Source organism: Schistocerca cancellata, chromosome 5, assembly GCF_023864275.1.
Source record: "Schistocerca cancellata isolate TAMUIC-IGC-003103 chromosome 5, iqSchCanc2.1, whole genome shotgun sequence".
Classification (NCBI taxonomy): Eukaryota; Metazoa; Arthropoda; class Insecta; order Orthoptera; family Acrididae; genus Schistocerca; species Schistocerca cancellata.
Window position 1 is genome coordinate 322574378 of NC_064630.1, and position 27343 is coordinate 322601720.

At 39.3% G+C, this 27343-nt stretch overlaps 1 protein-coding gene across 2 annotated transcripts in view; it reads right to left on the reverse strand.

Moving 5' to 3' along the window:
• Positions 1–27343, reverse strand: part of LOC126187377 (anaphase-promoting complex subunit 5) — a 148020-nt gene that overhangs the window by 5594 nt on the left and 115083 nt on the right. For both annotated transcript variants that reach the window (XM_049928425.1, XM_049928427.1), the window contains one exon: positions 18622–18886. In XM_049928425.1, the coding sequence (XP_049784382.1) occupies positions 18622–18886 (265 nt within the window). The remainder of the gene's footprint in view (positions 1–18621; positions 18887–27343) is intronic.

Below are 27343 nucleotides of genomic sequence, written 5' to 3' on the forward strand. Positions count from 1 at the left end.
GCAGAGCTGGCCAAGATTCTGCACAAATAATTGTTTGCATAATATAATTTGAGAAAGTGGTTTGGGTATTGTGAAAAAGTTTCAATAAACACCCGTTTACTTTCATGCAAAATGCCCACTTTGAAGAACATGGTGTGCAGGGTATTGATGGAGCAGCAATTATAGTTCTGTTATAAAAAAAATGTGTGCCAGTGATGTGATCAAAAGATTTTTAATCCAAAGTTCAGTTTTACCAATTGAATTTGTTGCAATGCATGCAACAAGACTGATGGTCACCACACAGATTAGTAATTACAAGCTCAGATTGTCACTATACAGGGTGGTCCATTGATAGTGACTGGGCCAAATATCTCACGAAATAAGCATCAAATGAAAAAACTACAAAGAACGAAACTTGTCTAGCTTGAAGGGGGAAACCAGATGGCGCTATGGTTGGCCCGCTAGATGGGCTGCCGTATGTCAAACGGATATCAACTGCATTTTTTAAAATAGGAATATATTTGTGTAGTACGTAAAGAAATATGAATGTTTTAGTTGGACCACATTTTTTGCTTTGTGATAGATGGCGCTGTAATACTCACAAACGTATAAGTATGTGGTATCACGTAACATTCTGCCAGTGTGGACGGTATTTACTTCGTGATGCATTACCCGTATTGAAATGGACCGTTTACCAATTGCGGAAAAGGTCGATACCGTGTTGATGTATGGCTATTTTGATCAAAATTCCCAACGGGTGTGTGCTATGTATGGTGCTCGGTATCCTGGACGACATCATCCAGGTGACCGGACCATTCGCTGGATAGTTACGTTATTTAAGAAAACAGGAAGTGTTCAGCCACATGTGAAACATCACCCACAACCTGCAACAAATGATGAAGCCCAAGCAGGTGTTTTAGCTGCTGTCATGGCTAATCAACACATCACTAGCAGACAAATTGCGTGAGAATTGGGAATCTCAAAAACATCGGTGTTGAGAATGTTACATCAACATCAGTTGCACCCGTACCATATTTCTATGCACCAGGATGGAGACAACTTTGAATGTCGTGTACAGTTCTGTCACTGGGCACAAGAGAGTAATGTAAACCACTACTGGGCAATGGAAAATCCACAATGGCTGCGACAAGGGGAACATCAGTGACCTTGGCAGGTTAATGTATGGTGTGGCATTATGGGAGGAAGGATAATTGGCTCCCATTTTATTGATGGCAATCTAAATGGTGCAACGTATGCTGATTTCCTAACGTAATGTTCAACTAATGTTACTACAAGATGTGTCACTGCATGACAGAATGCCGATGTACTTCCAACATGATGGATGTCTGGCACATAGTTTGCGTGCGGTTGAAGTGGTATTGAATAGCATATTTCATGACAGGTGGATTGGTCGTTGAAGCACCATACCATGGCCCGCATATTCACCGGATCTGACGTACCCAGATTTCTTTCTGTGGGGAAAGTTGAAGGATATCTGCTATCGTGATCCACCGAGAACGCCTGACATCATGCATCAGCGCATTGTCAATGCACGTGCGAACATTACGGAAGGTGAGCTACTCGCTGTTGAGAGGAATGCTGTTACACGTATTGCCAAATACATTAAAGTTGATAGACATCATTTTGAGCATTTATTGCATTAATGTGGTATTCACAGGTAATCACGCTGTAACAGCATGTGTTCTCAGCAACGGTAAGTTCACAAAGGTACATGTATCACATTGGAACAACTGAAATAAAATGTTCAAATGTACCTACGTTCTGTATTTTAATTTAAAAAACCTACCTGTTACCAACTGTTTGTCTAAAATTGTGAGCCATATGTTTGTGGCTATTACAGCGCTACCTATCACAAAGAGAAAAAAGTGGTCCAACTAAAATATTCATATTTCTTTATGTACTACACGAATATGTAATAAAAAATGGCGGTTCCTATTTTTAAAAAATGCAGTTGATATCCGTTTGGCCCACGTCAGTGCCATCTAGCGGGCCAACCATAGCGCCATCTGGTTTCCCCCTTCACGCTAGACAAGTTTTGTTCTTTGTAGGTTTTTCGTTTCACACTTATTTTGTGAGATATTTGGCCTGGTCACGATCAATGGACCACCCTGTATATTTGTTTATGCCAGTACAGACAGATACTAACTAGTCATCTGGGGCATGGTGTCTACAGAAATAACTACAAACAGGTCTTATAGAATGAACCTTTCATTCCAGACTATAGTTTATGTTGTAATTAAACTCTCTGACAAAGTAAAATAATAAGACATACTGGTACGCAATCTGTCAAAACGCCTTCACCATTGAAGTTTCCATATACATCACAGTGGAATAGAATATCTTAACCACGGATATTGTTTAGAATTTCTCTGCCACAATCTAGGGATTTTATGTCACCTTAGACAAGTCACGATCTCACCAGAACCACTACAGATGAATGCTGATCTGCAATAGTTGGCAATAATACCGCTTTGAGTAGAATCTGTTGTCATACAGGCAAATGTAGCTCACATGAATCACATTGTTTACAAACTGTTCACTCACAGTTAACATCAATGGCGTAACTGAAACTCAATACAGGAAGTGAGAAGTAGTGTCTTATCTGAAATCTCTATCTCAATTTGAATGCAGATAATCTTTGGCACTGGATAAACAATGTAAAAATTAAGTGCTGCTTCCTAAAGCATTATAATTCTAATGTTCTTTACTGGTTGCTGATGACATTGTAACTCTTTCAGAGAAGGTAAAGGACTTGAAAGGTCAGTTAAATGAAATGGATAGCCTCTTAAAAAGAGGTTATAAGATGAACACCAACAAAAGTAAAATTAGGCTAATGGAGTGTGGTTCAATTAAACTGATGGAATTAAGATTATGAAATTAGACACCAAAATTTGTGATATAGTTTTGTGCAGTGAGGCACGCAAATAAGTATGCATGGAATAACGAAATAACTTTAATCAAAACACTGATCGTAAGTTCCATTCAGAGTCCATGTAAACTGCTAAGCCGAGTCCAAACAAGTAACAAGTGTCCTGAGACTGGACTCAAGTGAGCAGACGAATGAACTGTATCAGAATGAGGAAGAGAGCCCTATGCTTCAGGATTACAATAGGTAGGTTGCTAGTCCGATTTGCTAGGTAGTGTTGTTCGTGGACAGTGCGTATTGACCTTGCTGCGATACTGCTATCACTGCTTGATCGTGTCAATGCCTGGAAGCTTGACCCATGCCGCCAGGCACCAGTGCAGGTGAGTTTAATTTTAACAAGATATGCCAGCGGCCTATGTCTTGTTGTGTTCGCAGCTAGTGTGGCTTCAGTGCAGTAGATGTGGCAACAAGGGGATATCACAATTTTGCTCTCTTACAATTAGTAAGAAAATAGCTGTGATTGGCAAAGTAAACAGGACATAAAATGCAGACTGTCAGTAACAAGAAAAGCATTTCTGATAAAGAGGAATTTGTTAACAGTGAAAATAAACTTCTAGTGGTACAAAGTCCGTCCTCAGATTATGTGCAAGACACGTAGCCATACGCTAAAATGAAATGTGGACGATAAGCAGTACAAGCTTTTTAAACTTACTGTTACAGCAGCAGCCCGAAGAGCAAATGGGTAGATCAGATAACAGATGAATAGGTGCTGAATTGAACGGGAAGAAAAGATCTTCATGGCACAACTTCACAAAAAAATGGCCAGGTTGATAGACACAGCTTGAGGCATCAAGTAATGTTTAATTTGCTAATGGAAGGAAATTTTCAGGATAAAAATTATAGAGGAACACTAAGGCTTGACTACATTAAACATAGATAACATGGAGAGCTGCACGAAACCAGACCGTGACAGAAGGCAACAGCAGCAGCAACAGCATTTATAACTAATAATATATGTTAATTTTAAATACAAAGCAATTAACATAACTGTAACTCAAAGCACAAAAACAAATTCCTTGTAGATTTATAGCAATAATGGAAAGTCCTGTATGGAAAGATACTTAAAATAAGAGAAAAAGCAAACACTTAATTGTAGAGGATTGGTGCATCATGCACAGAAACATGTAATAGGAAATAGTTAACACTAGCTTTTGAATTCTTTTGTTCTTTTTCTATTGAGGGAACACACACACACACACACACACACACACACACACACACACCCAGGGGTAGCAGGAAGTTTCATCCTTATAACATACTTTTCCTTCTAGATTTTGTCTGTCCATCTAATGTTCCGACCAGATTTTGTATGTATGATAACAACAGAACGATACAAAAAATTCAGAAAATCATTGGCTTTGCATCGTGATTCAAAATAGAAGACATATGACTAAAAAGTTACTAAATGGGTCGTATGGCAGTTCCTTTTGTAGTGTGCTGAAACCTTTGACCCACCACACACAATTTTATGTTACCGGAAAAGCTGATGTGCAAACAAGCTGTTTATCTTTTTGAGTTAGTGTGGAATGTCTATATGCTTGAACATCAGTTTCTTCAACTTGAATGAGAATATTCAATTTTATAATAAAATTTGAAAATGTGAAATGTTATGTTTCATTAATCTAGACATCATTATCCTCATCCAACCAATGCAAAGTATCCTGTTTTCCAAAAGGACCTTGTTGGTTTTGTATTCTGATGCTAAGATCTTAAACTGCAGGCCCACACAAAACAAGAAGTTTGGAATCTTTAGAGCTTCAGAATGGTGTTCAAAATGTATTTTATTAGCCCTTTGAATTAATAACTCCTATTCATGGCATGACAAGTAACAATGTTAAAGGTAAACAGGGCTGCTATCTTGTATGCAATTGTTATTCTTTGATGATGTCGGCATACTTAGTTAGTGTTAAATACTGCAATTTACAGTTGCAAAAGAAACAGTAGCTTTCTATACAGTTGCAAGTTTATTGCAATCTTTATAGGCGCTACCAGCAATAGCAGGGTAGAAATATTAATGCGGATTACAGCAACTTTTAACAGTTGCGTGCTGTGGCGGCAACTAACACTCCATTAAAACTTAATGGCACACACATACTGCAATTTTCCTTGTGTTTAGTGCAGATCAGAAATAATTACAAATCAATATCAGTTGTTAATTTCCCTCTATACTTCAAACAATGGAAAGTCTGGGTTGGAATATCAACAATCATGGATGGGGTATAACGCTATTCATGGTAAAGATGACATTTTAAGTCGCAGATAGGTACAACGAAGAGACTGTGACACATTATGTTTTCTGCCAAAGCCTTCATCAGAAAAGGAACACACACATGCAGTCACGCAAGTAAGCATACCTCACACACACGAGTACTATCGCAGGCCAGCCTGCCTGAGCAGCCTGAGAGAGCAGCCACGTGTGTGTGAGGTGTGACTGTGTGTGAATTTTTCTTTTCTGATGAGGGCTTTGGCCGAAAGATTAATGTGTAACAGTCTTTTTTTGTTGTACTTGTCTACAACTAAATGTGTCCTCTTTACAAGGAGTAGAATCTATCCTTTCCATAATTGTTAATGGCTCTAAACTTCATAATTTTAGACAGTAATAACTCAGACCTTATAGGAATAGTTAGTTAATCCCCTCCACAGGAAGTGTTTAATAGCCATAAACCCCAATGTATGGGAACAACATGGAAAAAAAAGAGGCGGCGGAGGGGGAAGACGTAATGTGGAAATCCTATTACTTGATGTGCTGTAAATTCTTGTTATTTATTATGCATGTTTCAAATGAGACTAAATGGTGGCTTCTGAAAACAATGTCGGCTGTACTCTTAATGAAATTTCTTTTAAAACACTATCACAAGCTATACAGGATGAGTCAAAAGTTGCAGTACACCCTGTTATGTCAAAAATCCAGCAGGAATTGGGAAACCTGAATATTCTAGTAAGGAATGGGTGATCTGGTCTATCTTTTACGGTATGCACTGAACATGAGCACCATCTTTAATCTAAGTCTTTTAATGGAAAGGGGGTCATGTGATATATCAAATGACATCAGCATTTTCTGACAAGTTTTCCTGCAAACATATCCGAAGTAGCAGTTATGGTTCAAAAGTTACTACACATTTTGGTTGGAATTACTGGCTAGAGTGTTCTCCATAAAGGATGTCCCTCTCAGTCAAAGCAAATTAAAGGTGCTCAATCCAATCATCATGCACTCGCAGAGGGTTTTTCGCAGAAATGCTGGCATGCACTTCTTCATTGCTTTGCTTGAGATATCGTCTGTTTCTTATTTTCTCTGCACATACAAGCTGCTTTATACAACCCCACAGATAAAAGTCAGTTGGTGTGAAATCAGGTGATCTGGGTGGCCATTCCACAGAACCACATCTGCCAACCCAATGACCAGGAAATTGACCATCTAACCTCTGACAAACAACTGTTCCATGTGGTGGAGCCTCATCCTGTTGGCAATAAGATGGAAAGCTGCCATCTTTATTCAGAAGTAAGGGCAATGCCACTCCTTGCAGCATTTCCAGGTAGCGTTGAGAATTTAGGTTGTTGTCAATGAAAATGGGTCATTTTCTGCTAGGTGCTGGAGTAGCTGAATCTTGAATGGATTCCACTCATAAGAATAAAAGATTTGTATGATCAGTGACTGGCTGATTCAACATTCTGCTGACAAACATTGTGTGTTGAAGTGTGGGCTCTTCATGAAGGGTTCCAAAACCATTGTTGAGATTGTCTCATCAGTAGCAGTTTTTGGAAAGCCACTCGCTGCCTAGTCGGCTAGAGTCCCAGTTTCTCGGAATTCGGATATTAAGCACCCGGCAGTGTTGTGTGAAATTGGAGGTCTTTCTGGGTGCAGGTTGTTAAAATCTGCCGCTACTAAATGAAAACTCTGTTCTCCAGACATCAAAATGATGTCAGTTCTCTCCTCCTTGGCCAAAGCCATCTGCAGTTACCTGCAACAAAAAAAGTGTTGCAACTTTTGAACCACAACTGCTAACTGCTACTTCAAATCTGTTTACAAGGACACAATCCGTCAGAAAACGCAGATGTTATTCGGTCACATGGCCTCCTTTCCATTTAAAAAAATGACTTAGATTAAAGGTGGCCAATTTCAAGGTTTTCCCATTCCTGCAGGGTTTTCGACATAACAGGGATTACTGCGACATCTTATACACCCTATATTATGGAATGCCTACTCACATAGTATCCTTAGAATTGCAAAAGAAATCTAATCAACTCAGTGCTCTTTATCTGAAAGGGGGAAGTCCTGAGAGGACTAGAAATATTGGAAGTAGTAAAGCTATCCACTCACTATGGTTGCTTGTGGAATGAATTAGAGTGGTGGCATGGGAAGTTGGGAGGTTGGGGGGAGGGGGGGGGGGGGTGAGAGTTGGTCATGAGAACAAAGGAAGAGGGAGACTGCTTTGAGAAAAGAGATAATGGTGTATTAATGGACTGGAGTCTGAAGCCATGGAGTTGGGGGATTGGAAGTGGGTGAGAGACCGGGGTGGTTAGAAGATATTGAGGACAGGACAGCATAATGGGGATGTGGGGGAGAGTACCACTGGCTGATGATCAGACCCATAATATGAAAGGCTGTGCAGAAGTCACAGCAGAATTGGTACACAGTTCCAGCTCTTTGGGGAACAACTTGATCACATCCACTGCTAGGGCTATGTGTAATATGAAATGAATATTCTTTCCACAACACTTCCCACCTCTCCACAAGTGTTAATCTGCAGCCTACCCAATCTATGAAATATCCTGGATCAGCCCTATGCTACACTTACTCCAAATCCCTTGCCACATGGGTCACATCTCAGTGGAAGACCCAAGTGCAAGTTCATTCCTATGCATCCACATAGCTCATTTTATTCCATACCCATCACAGGAATTACATGTACTATCAGAGCCAGTCACATGTGTGAAAGCTGTCATGTCATGTCTCACTGGTGCTCTTAATTCCTACAGAGCTGTGGGAAAGCAACCAATTTTACCGCACAGTAACGGTGGTCAGTGAGCAGGAGAGAGGTACTTCCCTTACTCACCTACCCTGCCTCAAGGTCATGCTGAGGCACTGTATGTACTCATAGCAGAGAAAAAATTGCACCACTGTGTAAGACAGAAATTAAATATTGGTAGAATTTTATAATATGTTCATAGAATAGTGTAGGATGATGCAGATGTATGAAATACTAAGTTTGAGCCAAATCCAATATGTAGTTTATACACAAATAAAAATATATTCACATCCAGCAAGGGAGAGAGATACAAAGCTGCATTTTCATGTAAAAATAAGATGTACAAAGTTTGGTGAAATTGTCTTCTGTACTTTTAAAGAAAAGGAAAATCGAATTTAAAAATACAAACAAAAAATGGAAAACTTAGCAGCTTAATCTGTTAGATAAAAATAAGTCTGAGTATAGAAAATATAGTACATTATGCAATATAATAATTAATGAGGATGTACAAAATTACAGTGCTGGCAATTGATTTTTCAAAGATACAGCAATACTACAAAGGACAGTTAATAGGTAAAAGCCCACTAAGCTTCCACTGGAAAAATCATAACAGTCATCCACCCATATTATAAAAATCTATGAATGCAGTCAGGCGATTGGAAGGAGGGTGGGAAAGGAAAGAAGTAAAACTATTGGTTGTGTTGATGGAATAGAGGGCGGTGTAGTGCTGGAACTGGAACAGGAAAGGGGTAAATGGGTAATGACAATGACTAATGAAGGTTGAGACAAGGAGGGTCATAGGAACACAGGAAATATTGCAGGGAGAGTTGCCATCTGTGCAGTTCAGAAAAGCTGGTGTTGGAGGGAAGGATGCAGATGGCACAGGCTGTGAAGCAGCCGTTGAAATGAAGAACATTGTGTTGGGCAGCATGCTCAGCAACAGTGCGGTCCAGCTGTTTCTTGGCCACAGTTTGTCGGTGGCTATTCTTGCAGACAGACAGCTTTTTGGTTGTCATGCCCACATAGACTGCAGCACGGAGGATGCAGCTTAGCTTGTAATCATATGACTGGTTTCACAGGTAGCCCTGCCTTTTATGGGACAGGTGTTTGTAACCGTACTGGAGTATGTGGTGGCAGCAGGATGTATGGGACAGGTCTGGCATCTAGGTCTATTGCAGGGATATGAGCTATGAGGTAAGGGGTTGGGAGCAGGGGTTGTTTAGGGATGGACAACGATATTGTGTAGGTGTGGTGGGCGGCGGAATACCACTGTGGGAGGAATGAGAAGGATGGTGGGTAGGACATTTCTCATTTCAAGGCAAGACGAAACGTAGTTGAAACCATGGTGGAGAATGTGATTCAGTTGGTCCAATCCTGGGTGGTACTGAGCCACAAGGAGAATGCTCCTCTGTGGCTGGATGGTGGGACTTTGGGAGGGGGTAGGTAACTGGAAAGATAAGGCACAAGAGATTTGTTTTTGTACAAGGCTGGAAAGATAACTGTGCTTTGTGAAGGCCTCAGTGAGACCCTCGGTACATTTTAAGAGGGCTGCTCGTCACCACAGTTGTGATGGCCACGGGTGGCTAGGCTGTATGGAAGGGACTTCTTGGTATGGAATGGGTGGCAGCTGTCAAAGTGGAGGTATTGTTGGTGATTGGTAGATTTGATATGGACAGAGGTACTGATGTAGCCATGCTTGAGGTGAAGGTCAACATCGAGGAAGGTGGTTTGTCGGATTGACTAGGACTACATGAAGCGAATGGGAGAGGTGGTGTTGAGGTTCTGGAGGAATGTGGATAGGACATCCTCAACCTTGATCCAGATCATGAAGACGTCCTCAATGAATCTGAACCAAGTGAGAGGTTTGGCATTCTGGGTGTTTAGGAAAGATTTCTCTAATATTCCTCATAATATTGTTACATGCTATCCTAGATTTTCCATTATTTAATTTACAAGCTCTTATGGCATATTCACGTATTGAACCTACATCTATATTTAATGAAGTCTACAAATGAAGTAACAGACCTGCCACCCCACACTGTTCTTTATGTGAGTAGGAACACAAGTTGCCATCCACCCAAATGAAAGACCTCTGCCAACTGTGGCCACAATCAAAGATGACGCAGTGGCAGGACAAACTGCTGAACACAACATACTGAACTTTAATGACTGCTTCACAACCCCTGCCACCCCAATCCCACCTCCCCCCTCCCCCCTTTCAAATTGCAATCTTATTTCCTTACTACCTCTCAGCCATCAGTCTCCTTCCCCTCAAATCTTTACTCCCCATCATTGCAATGTAGTACTGAGATAATATAGGTGTGTGTGTGGTTGAGGGAGGGAGGGAGGGACGGAGGGAGGGAGGGGCAGAGAGAGAGAGAGAGAGAGAGAGAGAGAGAGAGAGAGAGAGAGAGAGATCAACATTTTCAATTTTTTTGAGTATCTGCTGACTACCCATTCAATGCCTCAACTATAAGTTACTCCTTCCCTTACCTGAAGATTAATTACTCGGTTTTTGACTAACGTTTTTCATGCACAAAGGATGTACTGCTGCTTGTTTTTAGCATGAAATATTTGTCTGGGATCTGATGAAACATTAAATACTGTTCCACATTCAATAGCTTATAAAGCAGTAATTGAAATGACATTAGAAAATTTACCCATGTGCCTCTATTTATGGTAAAATAATGCTGCCAAAGGTACTCCTCTACATCATCAAATATCTGGGGCAGCCACACAGAAATGGTGGGCACTGAAGTCAGTCAACAAGTACACATACAATATTCACCACCTTCAAAATTTTTTGGTTGGCACCAATGAGGAACACACTGACAATCAAGAGAATTGAGAATTCAATACTTGTGTTGAAGTCTATGCAATTCATAATTTGACATTTACATTTCCAGTGAACTGAAAACATCTTTCATGATCATCGTTTGCAATGGATAGAGTGAGGTACACAACTGTGTATGTACTGGATACCACTATCCAAAAACTTTTAAGGAAAGAAATGGAGCTATTGCCGCCCCCTCCCCTCTTCTGAAAACCTTCACTAGCCAAAAACTTTTAAGGAAAGAAATGGAGCTATTGCCACCCCCTCCCCTCTTCTTAAAACCTTTTTAGGGAAAACAAAAATATTTTCATTTCAGTCTCTTTTTGCATGTGAAGGCACAATGAATGCACATTTTATTGACATATTTTGTATTATTTTTACCAAGTTTTTATTGGGTCATTTTTTATCCGTTTCTTCAGTTTTGCAGTTGATTTGAACTTACTTTCTTATAAGCCTGAAACTTGAGACTTTCAACATAGCACCAAAAGCTTTCCTTCTCATCCTGTACGGTAAGTCTCCCCTGACCCGTGGTTCTGGGTGACTTTCCCGAAATATACCCCTTTTCCTGGGTCTCTTCAGTCCTTTTCTTTCACCCCTCTTCCTTCCCCTTCAACCCTTCTGCCTGAAGAAGGAGCTACTGGCCCCGAAAGCTGCTGCCACTCGGTGAGTGCGTTTTTTTAAATCTATCCAGTTAAATAATTTGTCAATAATTGATTGTTTTTAGAGGTTACTCTGTGTACCACTGCTATTTCCCTCTTTTCCTGTTCCAGTCACGAAAATTTCATGGTAATAAGGATTGCTGGTAAGACACCCTGTGAGCTACAATCTCTCTCATTTTTATTGTTATTAACAACCAAACACAATTCAAAAGTAATAGCAGTGTGCATAACTACAATACTAGGAGAAAGGATGATCTTCACTATTCAAGATTAAATCTAACTTTGGCACGGAAAGGGGTGAATTATACTGGCACAAAAGTCTTTGGTCACTTACCAAATAGTATCAAAAGTCTGACAGATAACCAACAAGTATTTAAGAAGAAATTAAAAGAATTTCTGAATGACAACTCCTTCTACTCCATAGAGGAATTTTTAGATATAAATTAAAAACAAAAAAAAAAAAAAAAAAAAAAAAAAAAAATTATTAATAAAAAAATAAAAAAAATAAAAATAAAAAAACAAAAAATGAAAAAGTTGTTATATTAACTTAAGTATGTTGTTAAATTAACTTAATTATGTCTTGTATTGGAAAATTTGACTCGTTCCACATCATTACGAAATATCGTATTCATGATCCATGGAACTAGTATTAATCTAATCTAATCTAATCTAATCTAATCTTTCATGGTCTTTTTGGAAAATATAAGTAGGAAGAAACAGTATATTGGTTCACTCATGTGGAAAACTGAAATAACTCTCAAATTTACCACATATGCTGTAGTAATCTCATAAAAATGTTTGAAATCGAATGAAAAATTTCACACACACACAAGACTCAAATGCAGAAAAATATTCAATTAATTAAAAATCTTTTTTAATACAATATGTTTTTGAAATAGACTAAAAAGTGTAGAATAATTTGTCCTAGCCCCACAGTGTACTAACCCCATACAAATAGGTATTAAAAATTCACAAACACAGAGTTCTGTACTGACAAGACCTTAAAACTTAAAAAGAAAAATGTGGGATGTATGCAACAGATAATAATAGTAAGGAGTATAGAGAGTAGCTGCTGTTAAGAAAAATCAAACAACAGTTCATGTCATTTGCAGTGCACTGAAATTCTTAGTGACTTAGGTGACCTATTTATGGAGCAATTACCTATTGCACACACCCTGCATTTTTCATTTGACATTTAACAAGTAATGTCACAGCTATTAAAAATTCACAGCCACAAATTTTTAGGTCCATCTGCATGGTGTTAATAATTTATATGGGGCTAGGAGAAATTGTTTTATACATTTTGGTCTGTTTCAAAATCATCTTACCTTAAAAATATTTTTTATTTAAATAATGTTGATGTTCAGTGTGCATGTAACTCGTGTTTGTAGATCAAGACTAAACTAATTGTGGATTATTGTTACATCTGAATGTGGCAGTTAACATGCTGAAACCAGTAATGTGAATGGAAGCATAGCCTTCTGTAGTGTCTGTCACAGTCAATAAAATTCTTCTGGATCTGTGACCATACTGTTAAATGTGCACAACTTCAATTTTTTACACACTGACAATACTGTCACAGACCCGTAAAAAATTTTTTTTACAGTATTGTGAATGTTTATAGTAATTACTGGTGATATCCATATAATAAAAATTATCTGAGCATAAATAAGTCCATATTTTTCGCCAAAAGTCTGTACATTAACAATAAATAAGTGCTCTCAGTAAGGTGACACCTGATTTCTGTAACAAGGAACAGAAACCTAATCAAATTCTTTTGTAAAATAATAATTATAGAAGATTATTCCTGAATTGCCAGATGCAAATATTCTTAATATTAGCACATAACAGGCCAAATTAGAAATAATTAGCAGAGATGATTGCAGGGTTGCTAGCACAGATATAGATTTTCTTTTACTTCTGACTGGTTCAGAAGAATTCAGGTCCATAAGACTACTCTGGTGGTATCACAACACGTGAGAAAATGTAGGTTTCAAGGTAGAAATGAGCACCATAGCAAGGAAACAAATGAGCTCACTCACTTTCAAACTTGGTGAATATTCCCTGGGCAAAACTGCCCATTATTTCAGTGACAAAACCACAGGTTGTTAGACTTGCAAACTCAATGTTGTGCTTTAGTTGTGGTGACAATCAGATACGAATGAATATGTGGCTTGAAATAGCACTTCACATTCAACATGATAACTAGAAAAAATAATATACTCTCTAACACGAAAACATATGCAATCAAGTCTTGTTTGCTAGGTAACCAAATAAATGAATAAACAAGGGAAGCCATGGCTGTCACTTGTTATCACTACACAGCTTCCTTTGGGAAAGCGGAGCAATGTCCTCGATTGATGCCCGAGTGCCATCCATGAACCGCAACAGGAAGTGTACCTGTCATCCACAATGCAATTGACACTGAGTCAGAGTCGGTGAAGGTTCTGGTGGAGGCTGCTTGGTGACAGGTAGAGGTTTCATCTGGTTGGGAGATGTGGGTGTGAACATCCTTATATGGCAAATGCTGGTGGCTTTACTCTGTCAATGGGAACAGTGTTCATCTTGCTGTTTACAAGGATTTCGAGTGTTTTTTCACCTCCGTTAATGAAGTGAAGGGTACCAGATGTCAGCGGCAGTTTGTTCGCAACATTACACGTGTACAGTAAAATAACTCTCAATGTTTGAAGGATTGTGGAGTACAAAAGCATGATGCTTGTCGTGGCCAGATCTGCATAATCCTTTCTCTGAGGTGGGTGGTGAATTCTGGTGTATTAATGCTGTCCATCAAAAATGCACGTGGATGGGTGAGCTCACTGGGAAGCTGTAGGACTTCCTCATGTACTAGCTCTGCTGGTGAGACATCCAGCTCCAGTTTGCACACATTGTGTAGGACGAGCAAAACCAATGGTAAGGCAGATGTCCATTTTGATTCATGGCACAGTAGCGCGGCTCTAAGCGACCGGTGCCAGCATCTAGCATTCCATTTCTGTCAGGGTGGTAACTTCTTCTGTGGTGGATAGTGGTGTGAAATTAGTCAGTTGGGTAAATAGAGTGGTTTTGAACTGCTGTCTTCTGTCGTTATGTGGAGTTGGCTCCCAAAATGAGAGATCCAGCGCAACACAAGTGCAGTGGCTAGTGTCTCAGTAGAAATGTTATCCACCGGTATGGCTTCTGCCCAGCATGTAAAAAGGTCTGTTACTGTCAGTAGGTAATGTTGTCCTACTGAAGGAGGCAGTGGACTTATTACATCAAAATGAATATATGCAAATCATGCTGCTGTTCTGGAAAATTTCCTATCGGCACAGGAACATGGCAAGATTCCCTGCTGCACTGGAATTGTATGCAAACGGGAGCCAGGTTCAACAATCCTTTTGTATTCCAGGCCACACGAAATTGCTAGCTATTAGTTTAATTGTTGCCCTCACGCTGGGGTGGCGTAAGTTATGTAATCTTTCAAAGACTTGCTTACATAGTTCCAAAGAAATGAATGAGTGAGTTTTCCCATACAAAATCTTGCAGTACAACTTCTCATTTGAGGCTGGACCATCAACAAGCTTAAGTTGAAGACCAGACGTAGTATCTTTTAAAAAATCCTGGAATTCCCAGTCAGAATCTTGTACTTGAGCTATCTGCCTTAAGTCCACTGTCTTCATGATACTGCTCACCCAGGACAGGCAGTCTGCCACTACAGTGACAATTCCTGATATATGTATCAATGGTCAATTGTGCTCTGAATTCTAGCTGACTGTATTGTCTTGTGGAACATTCATTATCATTTTGTTGAAAGGCACACGTTAGGTGTTCATAGTTTGTATAAATAACGAAATCTCTCACTTCCAATTGTTTAATGGATTTGTAAACTGCCAATTGCCAATAGCACTCCATTCAATACTGACTGCTGATTGGATAGTGCTGCTACGAGCACGAGAGGTGCTTCTGAAGCTGGATGAGCAAGAAAAGATGCATCAGCTATAATTTTCTTATCTGCTTCGAAAACACTGGCGTTTTGCCTTTAATCTTAGGACCAGCTAATGGTGCAGTAAGACGCTCTGAATTCTGCCACATGATGCGGTCAATGTCAATAAAAGTTAAGAACTCCATGGAATCTTCAGTTTTTTAGAAGTTTCCAACCATGGAATGCTGAAAATAGCTTTGATTTCCTCTTGTAATGGCAGATCTGGCTGATGAAACGAGATAGCCTAAATAGGTAATCTCCGCCCGGCCAAAAACATACTTTGAGGTGTTCAGCACTGCTCCGTATATGTCAAAGCGCTTAAGTACCTCAATCAGGTCCTGTTTGTGTTCGTCTGAGGGTTGCTGAAAAAATGATTATATCATCAAGACATGCGAAGCAACACTGCAAGCCTTGTAAAACTGAACCTACAAATCTCAGCCATGTTTGAGCAACATTTCTCAATCCGAATGCTATAAACGGGCTTTTTGAAAAGTCCAAGCAGCGTTACAACAGCCATTTTCCAAATATATCTTTCAGTTACAGCAATCTGTGCATATGTTTTTGTGCAATCTAGTTTGCTAAATACATTTTTCCCACATTATACATAATTATAATATCTCAACAGAGAACCAGTGGGGTGATCCTGTATTGTTGTAATATTCAGGGTATGGTAATCACCACATGACCATGCTGAATTGTTCACTGTTGATCTAAATGTGGGTGACAATCAAGATCCACTAGACGGGTGAACGGTGCATTCCTTCAACCTTGTATCAAATTATTCTTTGGCAATGGCATATCAGTCAGGGGTAAGAAGCTTGGGCCTGCATGAAATCAGTAGGCCTGCAGCAATGTTGATATAATGTACAGTGTAGTGACACACCTTATGTGGGACCCCAGAAGGCTTCGTGATGCCAGGAAACTGTTCTATATGATACCAAGGAACTGTTATAGAGGTTTGTTGTACCCACTGCCCTTGGGCTGGATCAATTTGGTGTCGTGTACGGCCGCGCTACAATGGAAACCGTCAGCAGATAGTCTGGTGACACTGTCTATTAGATGAGCATTGGCAAAGTTCAGCAGCAGACGATAATGTGCTAAAAATCTGGTTTGGTTACAGCCAACACAGTGAAATTTCACACCATGGAGCATTGAGGTGTAAGGTCCAGCTCAGTGTGTTGCGTTCCATGTCCATGTTGCAATGGTTGAATTATTAAGCCCAAAAGACAAAGCGAGGTGGCTGATTGATATTTGTGTCACTGGGTCCATGGCAAAATACTTAGGTTGGAACTTGTGTCCACCAAAAACTTGCATCCTGTCTTATGGTCTGTGATGGAAGAGGTGCAAGGATGACGACTGGCTATCTGGAACAATTAATTCCACATGTTGTATACCACTGAGGTAGGTACATGAAGAGGTTCACTTGCATGTTTGTTCTCCAAACTTCTTGTGGAACCAACTCAGGTCTGTCCAGGCTGAATAGTTGGCTACTGGGAAGTTCGCTGACGTACAACTTCTCCATCTTCCCGAACCGTCCTCCATATTTCTGGTTGTAGAGCAATTCACCCATCTCCTTACTCAGCTTGTCAAGTTTGTTCAAAAGACTGTCATAATCCGCTCATGTTACCAATGAGGAGCTATTACATGCCATCATACTTCCTGTACAGGAGGTCTGTATGATTGTGTACTGAATCCTGTGTGCCAGATCTGTTACGGCATCGAGTGACATCTCTGTTTGTAATGCTGTAGTGGCCTTCACCTGTGCTGGCAGATGCCTACTCTAAAATGTACACAGTAACAAATTGGGCACCATGCATGCATCAACCTTGCTCCTTTAATGACAGAGGTACTGGGATGATTTCCTGCCGGTGACGTACTCTTATGCGAGAACCTGCCAAACTCGTTTCTCCTGCGAAGCAGACACTCTTCAAATTAACTTCGTGTATTAACATCTATCCAGAGGACAAGTTGTAATATTATGTTGCTGAACTTCGTGCCGCAGCAAGGAGAAAGCATTTCACAGTGCTCCTAGTGGCCAGTGTGTAAACCCTGTCGATGTCTGCCAAACAAGCTGATCATCTGACAACCGGTGTGGCTGTTGCTCGTCATCACTACATTTCTTTAAAATAATACAATGTGGTGGCATTACCACAAAAGTTAACATTTATGCCTCATTATGAGTAATATGTATAAGCAAACAAACTTAAACATATACTGAGGTGACAAACTTCACGAGAAACGTTCTAATGCTGTGTCGGACCTCCTTTTGCCCAGTTTAATGCAGCAATTCAACATAGTACGAACTCAACCAAGTCATTGGAAATCCCCTGCAGAAATACTGATCCATGTTGTCTCACCAAGCCATGCTGCCTCTATAGCAATCCATAATAGGTATTTGGCCGTTTTCCGGAAATATTCTTAAATGTTTAATTATATCTTTTTATGCTCATAACATGCTTTTTTCATCTTGAATTTCATTATTCTTTCATAAAAACGGAAATGAAATTCAAATAATTTGAAAGCCTGCTAAAATGATCCATTTGAGATGTGTGGATGTCATCGGATAGCTTGTCTCTCTTCCATCAACAAATTTCCACTCAAAGCCAACAGGTTCTAACCACTGCTTTGGTATCAGTTTTATTTCTAATACGAACTGCTGGCCTGTCATAGCACCAAACTACAATAAAAAACTTAAAAAATTCTCGATTTTAGAAATGACTCTAACACTGCTAAAAACAATCTTTTGATTTGGTATTGGTTACCATCGAACAAATGCAACATCATCTTTCATGAAGTTTTATTGTAGTTAATTCTTCAATTAAAATGAACTGTACTTTCCATCTGACATGCTTACGCAATCAGCTACTTCATACATCAATCACTTAATACCATTTCATGCACTTTCTTAGCGTTTTCATTGTGGTTGGAGATATGGCAAATTTTTCTCTTTGATTCACTAACAGAGATGTATGGTCTGTATCTAATTCAGTTAACCCTCTCTTATTTGTTAAAAATAAAGCAGCAGGCTGCTGGTAAAACTTGATTAAAACCATACAAAAACCATTTATGATGATGTGGTATTAAAGTTTATCCATTTCAGAATGCACAGTGGCAACTTTAAAATCTATATAAATAAAAGCACATCGAATTACCATGCAGCTTACATTACTGTGTGCCAAACACTAACAACATAAACAAGATTTCAATTATATGAACAACACTATTGGCATGCTGAGAAATTTCTGCTTGCCCTCAGATTAATCCTCAATATACAATACCTGAAGATTGGCGAGATGCAAAGCAATGATTGCAGAGTGATATGACAGGTAGTGCACTTGTGCAGATGTAGCTGCTTGAGACAACAGAGAAAGTGCTGTTGCTGGTGGCTGCAGCTCAGCAGCCAGAATCAATGCACGAACTTTGAGTGCAGGGCAGCTACGAGGCTCATCAAAGTCTGATGTTAGTAGCGGTTGTTCTAAAACATGTGACAACCATCTGCTAGCTGTTGGCAGATCTCCTCTTGCAACTAGGAGTTCTGCCCTCCTGCAAGTTTGATTGAAAAATAATTAATTCTATCAAAAGGAAAATTTCTTTAAGAATACTATAAAATTAAGAGACAGAATTGCTGGCCATTACTTACTTTCAGCAGAACTGTCTGTACTGCCAATATACATATATATATATATATGTGCATAACTATCGTAGTTTTCAGAACTAATAGTTCTTTTCTTGGGCAGGAGAGAGGGATAGACTGGGAAGGATTAAAAAGGAAGGCATGTCATTTAGACCCCAAGATGAGAGGTGTTCATAGTTATTTATCTCGCATACTTAATGAAGACATGTGATTAAACTCCACTACACAGTAAAGCGACATGAAGTTAGCTTCAGTCTCCAATATAATGGTTGGCAAACACACATAATTAAAAATACATAAAAAGCTAAAACATAAAGAAAAGCCACAAATGCTCACTGCTAAAATTCTTCAAAGGCAGATCAACACTATTACAATAGAATGTAAGTCCGATAACCACATAATCTAACAAACTTAAGTATTAACCGGCATTGAAATCAACCAAGTCCAACTAGCTAAGTGAGTTGAAGTTAAACTCAGTGTAAATAATTCAAAGTCCGATCCAGCTTAACAAGCCATAAAGTTTCACTCAACTACTCATGGATAAAATCAGAGTCCTCAACACTGCAGACTTTTCTAAGTCCCATGGAACTATTGTGGACTATCTCTAAGTATTGAGACCAACATCCTGGAAAAACTTTTAAGTCCCAAAAGCAGGCAGCTACACCAGTACCCAAACCAGCAGAGGTCTTGTCTCTACAACTCCGTCCAGAATAGTGCAAAAGAGGCAAGATGGCCATCGTCTTATATAAAACTGGCACCTCTTCTCCACAAATACCAAGCATTTATGTCATTTAACAACTCAGAACAATTACCAGCCTTGTTTAACAATTCTTTATACAATAGTGCACTTTTAAATCTGGATGTGACATAAGATGAGCACAACACATTTGAACAAAATGACATACCGTACTCTGCTCTATATAAAATAGGTTGTCCCCAAATTAAACAAATGCATATTTTTATTCCAGCACTCAAATTCAGTTCATGCTCTCTATATCTTTACTAACAGAGGGAAACATTCCACGTGGGAAAAATATATCTAAAAAGAAAGATGATGAGACTTACCAAACAAAAGCGCTGGCAGGTCGATAGACACACAAACAAACACAAACATACACACAAAATTCAAGCTTTCGCAACAAACGGTTGCTTCGTCAGGAAAGAGGGAAGGAGAGGGAAAGACGAAAGGATGTGGGTTTTAAGGGAGAGGGTAAGGAGTCATTCCAATCCCGGGAGCGGAAAGACTTACCTTAGGGGGAAAAAAGGACAGGTATACACTCGCACACACACACATATCCATCCGCATATACACAGACACAAGCAGACATTTGTAAAGGCCTTTACAAATGTCTGCTTGAGTCTGTGTATATGCGGATGGATATGTGTGTGTGTGCGCGTATGTTTGTGTTTGTTTGTGTGTCTATCGACCTGCCAGATATATGGCATCTCTTTCTTACAGAAATTGACAATTAATTAAAAATAACAGTCACATAAATCATATAAACTAAATGTTGTTGGTGATGTTTTTTACATCTGCCCACACGTACTGCCATGCTGATAATGAAACTGTTTCGGTTTGTAACTTGTGCCAATTTGAAGCAACAGTTCACTTAAAATTTCTATCTCAGGTTAATTATTTAAATAATAGTAGATAATAGAATATGTAACTAGCTCAGTTGATGTCAATGAAGACTACTATTTGATCGATTGATCTCTTTTGTGCAAGAAAATTTAAAAAGTTATTAATTATTTACTGAAATTCCAGTAAAAGAACCTTCTCAGCACTGTACGGCTAAACGCCAATTGAGACGCGTATTCCATGTGAGACATGGCATGACACTGCAGTGTGATGTGCACATTCTGCACATCCCGTGCTGGTCCTGCATATACAGAGACGTGTACATATTCTTTGCATGCGGCAGTTTGTGACGCACTGTGCTGGCAGAATCGAATCGCACCCACCCTGTAATCTTCCTCAAAAAATGATACAGAAACTATCCAGTAAAAATATTTGATATTTGGGTTGCACCTAGCATTGTGTATCAGTTTCGTGGTGAAGTGCTCATCATTTCACTAATGGTCATACTTATTGTGATATACCCCTTTAAATAAGACACTGCGCAAAATTCGAAAAGTTTGGAATGAAAAATACGAGTCACTATGATTTTGCATTTGGTGCATGTTACACCATACGTTGCTCTCTTTGAAATTTAGTTGACACATTGAATTTTTCTTCAGACTTGGGAGGATGTCTCTATCTGCCTCCAATGTCGAGAAAGAGGATCGTATGTAGCGCATTCATTCCTGATCACATGCCTGCAAGAATGAAATATTCATAACATCTCCGCAAGAATGAAATATTCATAACATCCTTATCTCCTAAACCACACGAGGTGTAGATATGAGATTTTGGCAAATGATAGCACAAAAGGAGGAGAGCATTTTGCCAGATTGTTAACACACAGAATATTCTTATATATGACTATATATCAGAAGTTAAAGTTTTTATTTAATTTTTTTCCTCTCCAGCGACCGTAATTTTTTTAAGAATCATGGATAGCCAGTGAAATGAGAATTTCCTACCATGAAAATAAACATGAAATTTCTTCTCTTACATTACAGCAAACTGACACAATGAGGTTTTCTGTAAGCTATTGATCTCTCTCGTCATCAACTGCTTGTTTAATGAGACAATCCGTTTCAGAATTTTGTCGCAATAGCTGCTGCAAGAAGCACAATTAAACTTGGCAACAAGAGAAATGTAGCCGTCACTAATAATTGGTGATGCTTCCTCAAATGAAAAAAGGTTAAAAATTCACACAAAAATAAATTACCAATTTTGTTGCAATTTTGCTTGAATCCCAATAACCTATCGTATTTTTAACACTGAATGACTGGAATGGAAACTTACCAAAATACTGAGAATAATAAACAATTGATCTATTGAGAGGGGAAAAAAAAGGATAAGAAAGAAAAAACACGCGACGGACAGCATACTGCCAGCAGCCGAGAATAGTGTGTGTGAGAGGAATGTGGAAGCTAGAGCTAGCCAGATGTGCCTTGAGTGGGGAGGAGTTCATGTCATTCGAAGAAACATTGTTGTGAATGTAGGCCTGCCTTGTCAGCAACAGAGTTCAGTAAATTATTTATATCATACCTCCAGACTCTTCCAGGACACTTCCTACTTTCAGAATAATATCGACTGCATTCTACATTTGTGCAGCCTATTGTGTCATTAATTTATCAATGATGATACTGTGTATGCAACCAGTTAAATGCTTTTTTTCTCTGCATTAAACACCAATTAAAACATTGTCATTCAGGTGGGTGGGTTTTGCAACTGTTTTTAGCTTACAGTGAAAAATGATTTCTGCATGCATGTACTATGAAGTCTCTTATTACATTCAAATCCAAGAAATCACAGTGAAACTCATATTCTTCAGATTTTGGACACTTTTTTGCACGAGTGCAAAGGGGATACATCCATGGAAATTCCCACATTTCAAATTTTTGTCATCAGCACAGGCAGCATGTCGACATGAATGTTTCACTATATAACGTTTAAAATTTCCAGTCTTGCTTCTTGATCACATGATTTTATAATATTACTTCCTATTTCACTGCCCTTACGATGAACTGTCTGTTCCTTTTTGCAATTTCAAGACATTGTGGATGCAAAACATATAATGCCAGTGGCTAATGGCTCACCAGTCACTGGACTGTGCATTGTTCTTGACAAAGAAAACAATAACAAAATAAAACTACAAAACTGTATATATATAAATAACTGGAAAATATAAGGAACTAATGAAAAAAGATGGAGTGCTTGAATGGTGAAAAAAGAAACACTACTCTGTGACAATAAAAAATCAGTACACAGAAAGGTTATATTTTTTGGATGGCCAATACTACCACTGTCTATAAGTGCCATGCCGAAGTGAGCATATGGCAGAATTGCTTTCCCCCTCCCTGCCTCACCTCCCACGAAGTACTGTCGAGTTACAAAAATGCATGCTGGGCCGCACCACACACGTTATATACATCTCAATTTCCTCCTAGTGTGACATCTATCACACATTATCTCCACAGCATATCTACATAGCCACAGATTAGAGAGCCATTCATCTCTTTGTGACTATAGCCAGAAGGGTGGGATATCATACTGGTGGGCACAGATTTGATAGTTCCACATGTCCCCGGCCATGCCACTGCATGGCCGCCACCACCACCTGCAGTGCCATACTAGCCTTCATGCCACAGCACGTGTAATTCCAACTGCTGCACTCGAAAACAGTTGCTCCAGCTCAGTTTATAGCACGTTGTGTCACAATGTCAAAGTGTTAATTTAGTGAAACACACAACAGACGTAACAATGAAAATGTAGGAGAGTGGTTGTGTGGTGGAAAATAACAATGAGTACGCACTGTTCCATTTAATCCTGATAGCAGTTGTAGTGACAGGATGGATGACAATAGTTGTGGTGTATTTTGTACCATAGCTTCTTCACTTGTGCTCATATACTTTTTTCTTATTTAATAGATTATTCTTGCTTTGAAACATTTACAGGGGGTATACGTGGACAAGGAAAAAAAATTCCCAGATTTTTCCCGGATCTCCCGGTTAAAAATACACTTTCTCCTGAGTGGGAAACACTTTCTCCTGGGTGAAAATACACTTTTCCCGTGTTAAGTGACAGTACACGTTCCCTCGGGGCAGTAAAATTTATCAATCATTTGAATGGTTATGGTTTCATACAGTGGCTTAGAATTTCCCGGCACTTTAGAAAACGAAACTCAGGGCAGAAAACCAGGTTTTGGAACGTTCTTTAATGTGCAGCAACATATACGCTGCATATTTTTGTATTACGAAAGTATAAATTCGAATTGCACCAAAAACCGCATGTTACTTTCCGAAACATTGAAATCGAGATTGCGATGCACTTTTGTAAGCCAGTCATAGCTCATGTCACGTGATCTCGCTAGCCAATGACAGCGGATATTCATAGCATAGGTAATGTGATGTAGTCAGCCAACAGCATCACAGTAGCGCAAACACACAAACAGGAAAAGTTAACGGTTTAAATTAATATACACTGTGTTTCGACAGGAAAAGCGAAGATTTCATTTTTAATATTTGTCGCGAAGATTAATAAGCTAAAAGAGAAACCAAGCTTCCACATATAATGTTTATCTTTTTTGCACGTTTTACACTTTAAGACATCACATAAATGTGCCAGTAAAATGTTTAATACCAACATAAATCTCTGATCTTCTGGGCTCTAAATTCTTCTAAATGGCTTGTCATCAAAGAGTTGATTTTTAAATGAGAGTCAAACGCTATGTGATTTAAGAAATTCATCGTACATTCTTGCACATAATTCATCTTGTGGAAAAGGAAATTTAATTTGAAAATAATGCTTTTCAAACCACAATTCGCAATATTTTCCCGAGATCTGTTACAAATAGATTTGTTCCAGCAGTTGCCAGAGAGTGCCACATAAGAGGCATCCCCGCGCTTGCGCAGCTACGATGACGTAGGGAGCCCTTACGTTCGTATGAGTAAAACATTAAAAGATTTACATTATGTCATAAAAGAAACAAGACATCAGAGGATACTCCACGAGAATCGGAATTTCTTGAACCATACTGAAATGAATATTTCGCATTAAAGTGCACATTTGTATGTCCAGATTTCCAACGAAGTAGGCCTCGATCTAACACTAAGCTTTTCTGTGTGGTTTTTGGGATGTAAATTTTCTTGGAGTACCAGTACCGTATTGTCTCATGTTTGTTTCTTTAGTATGGTATAATGCCATACCTGGTAGAAGATGAAAACATGCTCTTGAAATACAGTGAACAGTTGAAAATAGCCAATAGCGTGGAATTAAACACTTCGTTTGAAACAAACTGGCTGCCTCAGTGAAAAGATAAATAAAAGCCAAATTTCTTTAGCAAAGCAACAAAAATAACTTCATTGTTCTGCAAGGCAATTAATGCTTGACTGTCAGAAAGGTGGAAATAAAATCAAATCTGAAACTAACAACATATTGTAGCCTTCGATAATTATGTGGATGTATTTTAATTCACTTGATAGCTCCCAGCCACAGAAATCACTTTTCTTTCCATTTCACGTGAGAGCAGTAAACGAAGAGGAAGCAGCAAAATCACTAAATGTAAACACAGATCACATGGATCTACGATATTTCGAACCGAGGCAACACTAGATGGTGGCGCCTCCCCCCCCCCCCCCCTTGAGCATTTGAGATAGGATGCAAAAAATTAAAGATTTCCAAAAATATGTTCAATATGATAATTTTGTAGTGCACATCTTTCTGAAGAGTCTGATGCATAAAACATATAACTTCAAGGAAATGTAATTAATGTTATTTGGTTTTAAGTGTGCCAAAGTACAGTGCCATGCCTCTTCACACAGCATTGTTCTACCGCACGTCACTGTACTTCGCACTGTGGAACTCAAATGTGTATCTTTTGTAATGGATGCCATCAAACTATATTCAGGGCAGTGGAAATTAAAATGTCCTGTGGTGTCTCTCCTTCTCCCAGTCGGCCGATTTGACATCATGCCCCCCCCCCCCTCTCTCTCTCTCTCTCTCTCTCTCTCTCTCTCTCACACACACACACACACACACACAATTAATACTGGATGGGATTATTTGTAACCGGAAGAACAAGAACCCCTCAGAAAATTTGGACTCTTTATTGCCTATCAGTTTGCTGTTCTGTGTGGCATAAAATGAAATACAGGATACACAAAACCAGGTAAGACAAGAGACAAGCAAGACAGTACACATTTCTTCAATCCTTAAGTCCTAGCGTCGTCCCCCCCCCCCCCCCCCCCCTCTAATCTTGCTACAGCTTTACATGTCTTGCTTTCCTTTCTGCGAAAGAATCTATTACCTCATCAAAGTTTGTCAAATGTTTTGCTACATGAAAAATCCAAATGCCGTTGTCAAATACTGAAAAAGCTGTTAATACAAATAGTACCCAAGACTGGTGTGGTTTCTCGATCTGATTACGTCTATTTCGTCACTGTCTGCTAGACAAAAGAAAGCAGGCCTTTCTAATGTTGCAGCAACTGTAACACACACCAAATAAGCGAGACTGTTTTGGTAATAATGGTCATTTTTATAATATGGCAGAATATAATTCGCGAAGTAACAATATGAAATGCCTATTTGGCCTACTACAAGCAAAATGCTTTATGTTAGGAAATGGTTGCACTTTCCATTCACACGCTCCAGTTTTTGAAGCACGAGATCAAAAAGTAGTAATAGTACGAAATGTTTGTAGAAATTTGGAATCGTCATATTATTCCATAATTTGTGTGATGTCCCCGTTTCTTCTCCTTCCTCGTTCTACCAATCTATCTTCTCATCACTAATTCTGTAACTATTCCTATCATTGTCAAAGCTCATTCTCCAGTTAACTCTACTAACACTGCCAGAATCACCTAGTTAGTTATCCAGCAATTATTCTCTGGTTAGGCATTACTGCGTGTTCGTACAACGCGTTTTCTGTGCTACTCCCAGTATAGAACTTAGGGGCTGCTAGCCGGGAAATGTACAACTTGCCCTTTCTACTGTATCGATGTGGCCAAAAATTTTCTGTCAAAATTTCGTTTTGTTGGATACACCGAGAAGATGATACGTAATCTTTCTTACCTGTTATTCCTGTTAGTCGTTTATTTCCACTCTGGTAGTCTTAATCTATGGATGCGGCTAGTAATTATAACAATGCTGATCATTCACATAGCCAATCAATCACATAAACAAACGGCATTCACCCGTTCAGGTTTATTCCACTCAGCTCGTATAGCCCTGTCCCGTTTTGTCTGCAGGAATGTTTATTTCTAGATGCGACGAGGATTCCCCTAGCATGGACAACATGTACACTATGCATGCATTCAAAAAGCAACAGGGATGCATTTCAAAATCATTTGAATAATCAATAGACTAGCGTGCGCTAGATGCTACGTGCTTTGTGAAACAAGGTTCCCCCCCCCCCCCCCCCCCCCCCCCCCACCACCCTCAAGAATACAAATTTGCCCCCCTCACTCCGAAATTGCCGCCCGGTTCAGATACCCTGGTTTGCTGCAGACACAACCAACAGCGACATTTCTGTAGACAGAAGTGGGAGAAGGTACTACCCACACGCGACTCAACTGCGCATGCGAATGATCCCACTCGTAACTGCTTAAACGAATCGAATGTAAACAGTTGTGACGTCACGCTCATCGGAGGTAATTTGTAGTCGCGAAGCATTGCATAGTCTTCCTAAATCCTTTGACACATTTTGCCGGCCGGAGTGGCCGAGCGGTTCTAGGCGCTTCAGTCTGGAACCGTGTGA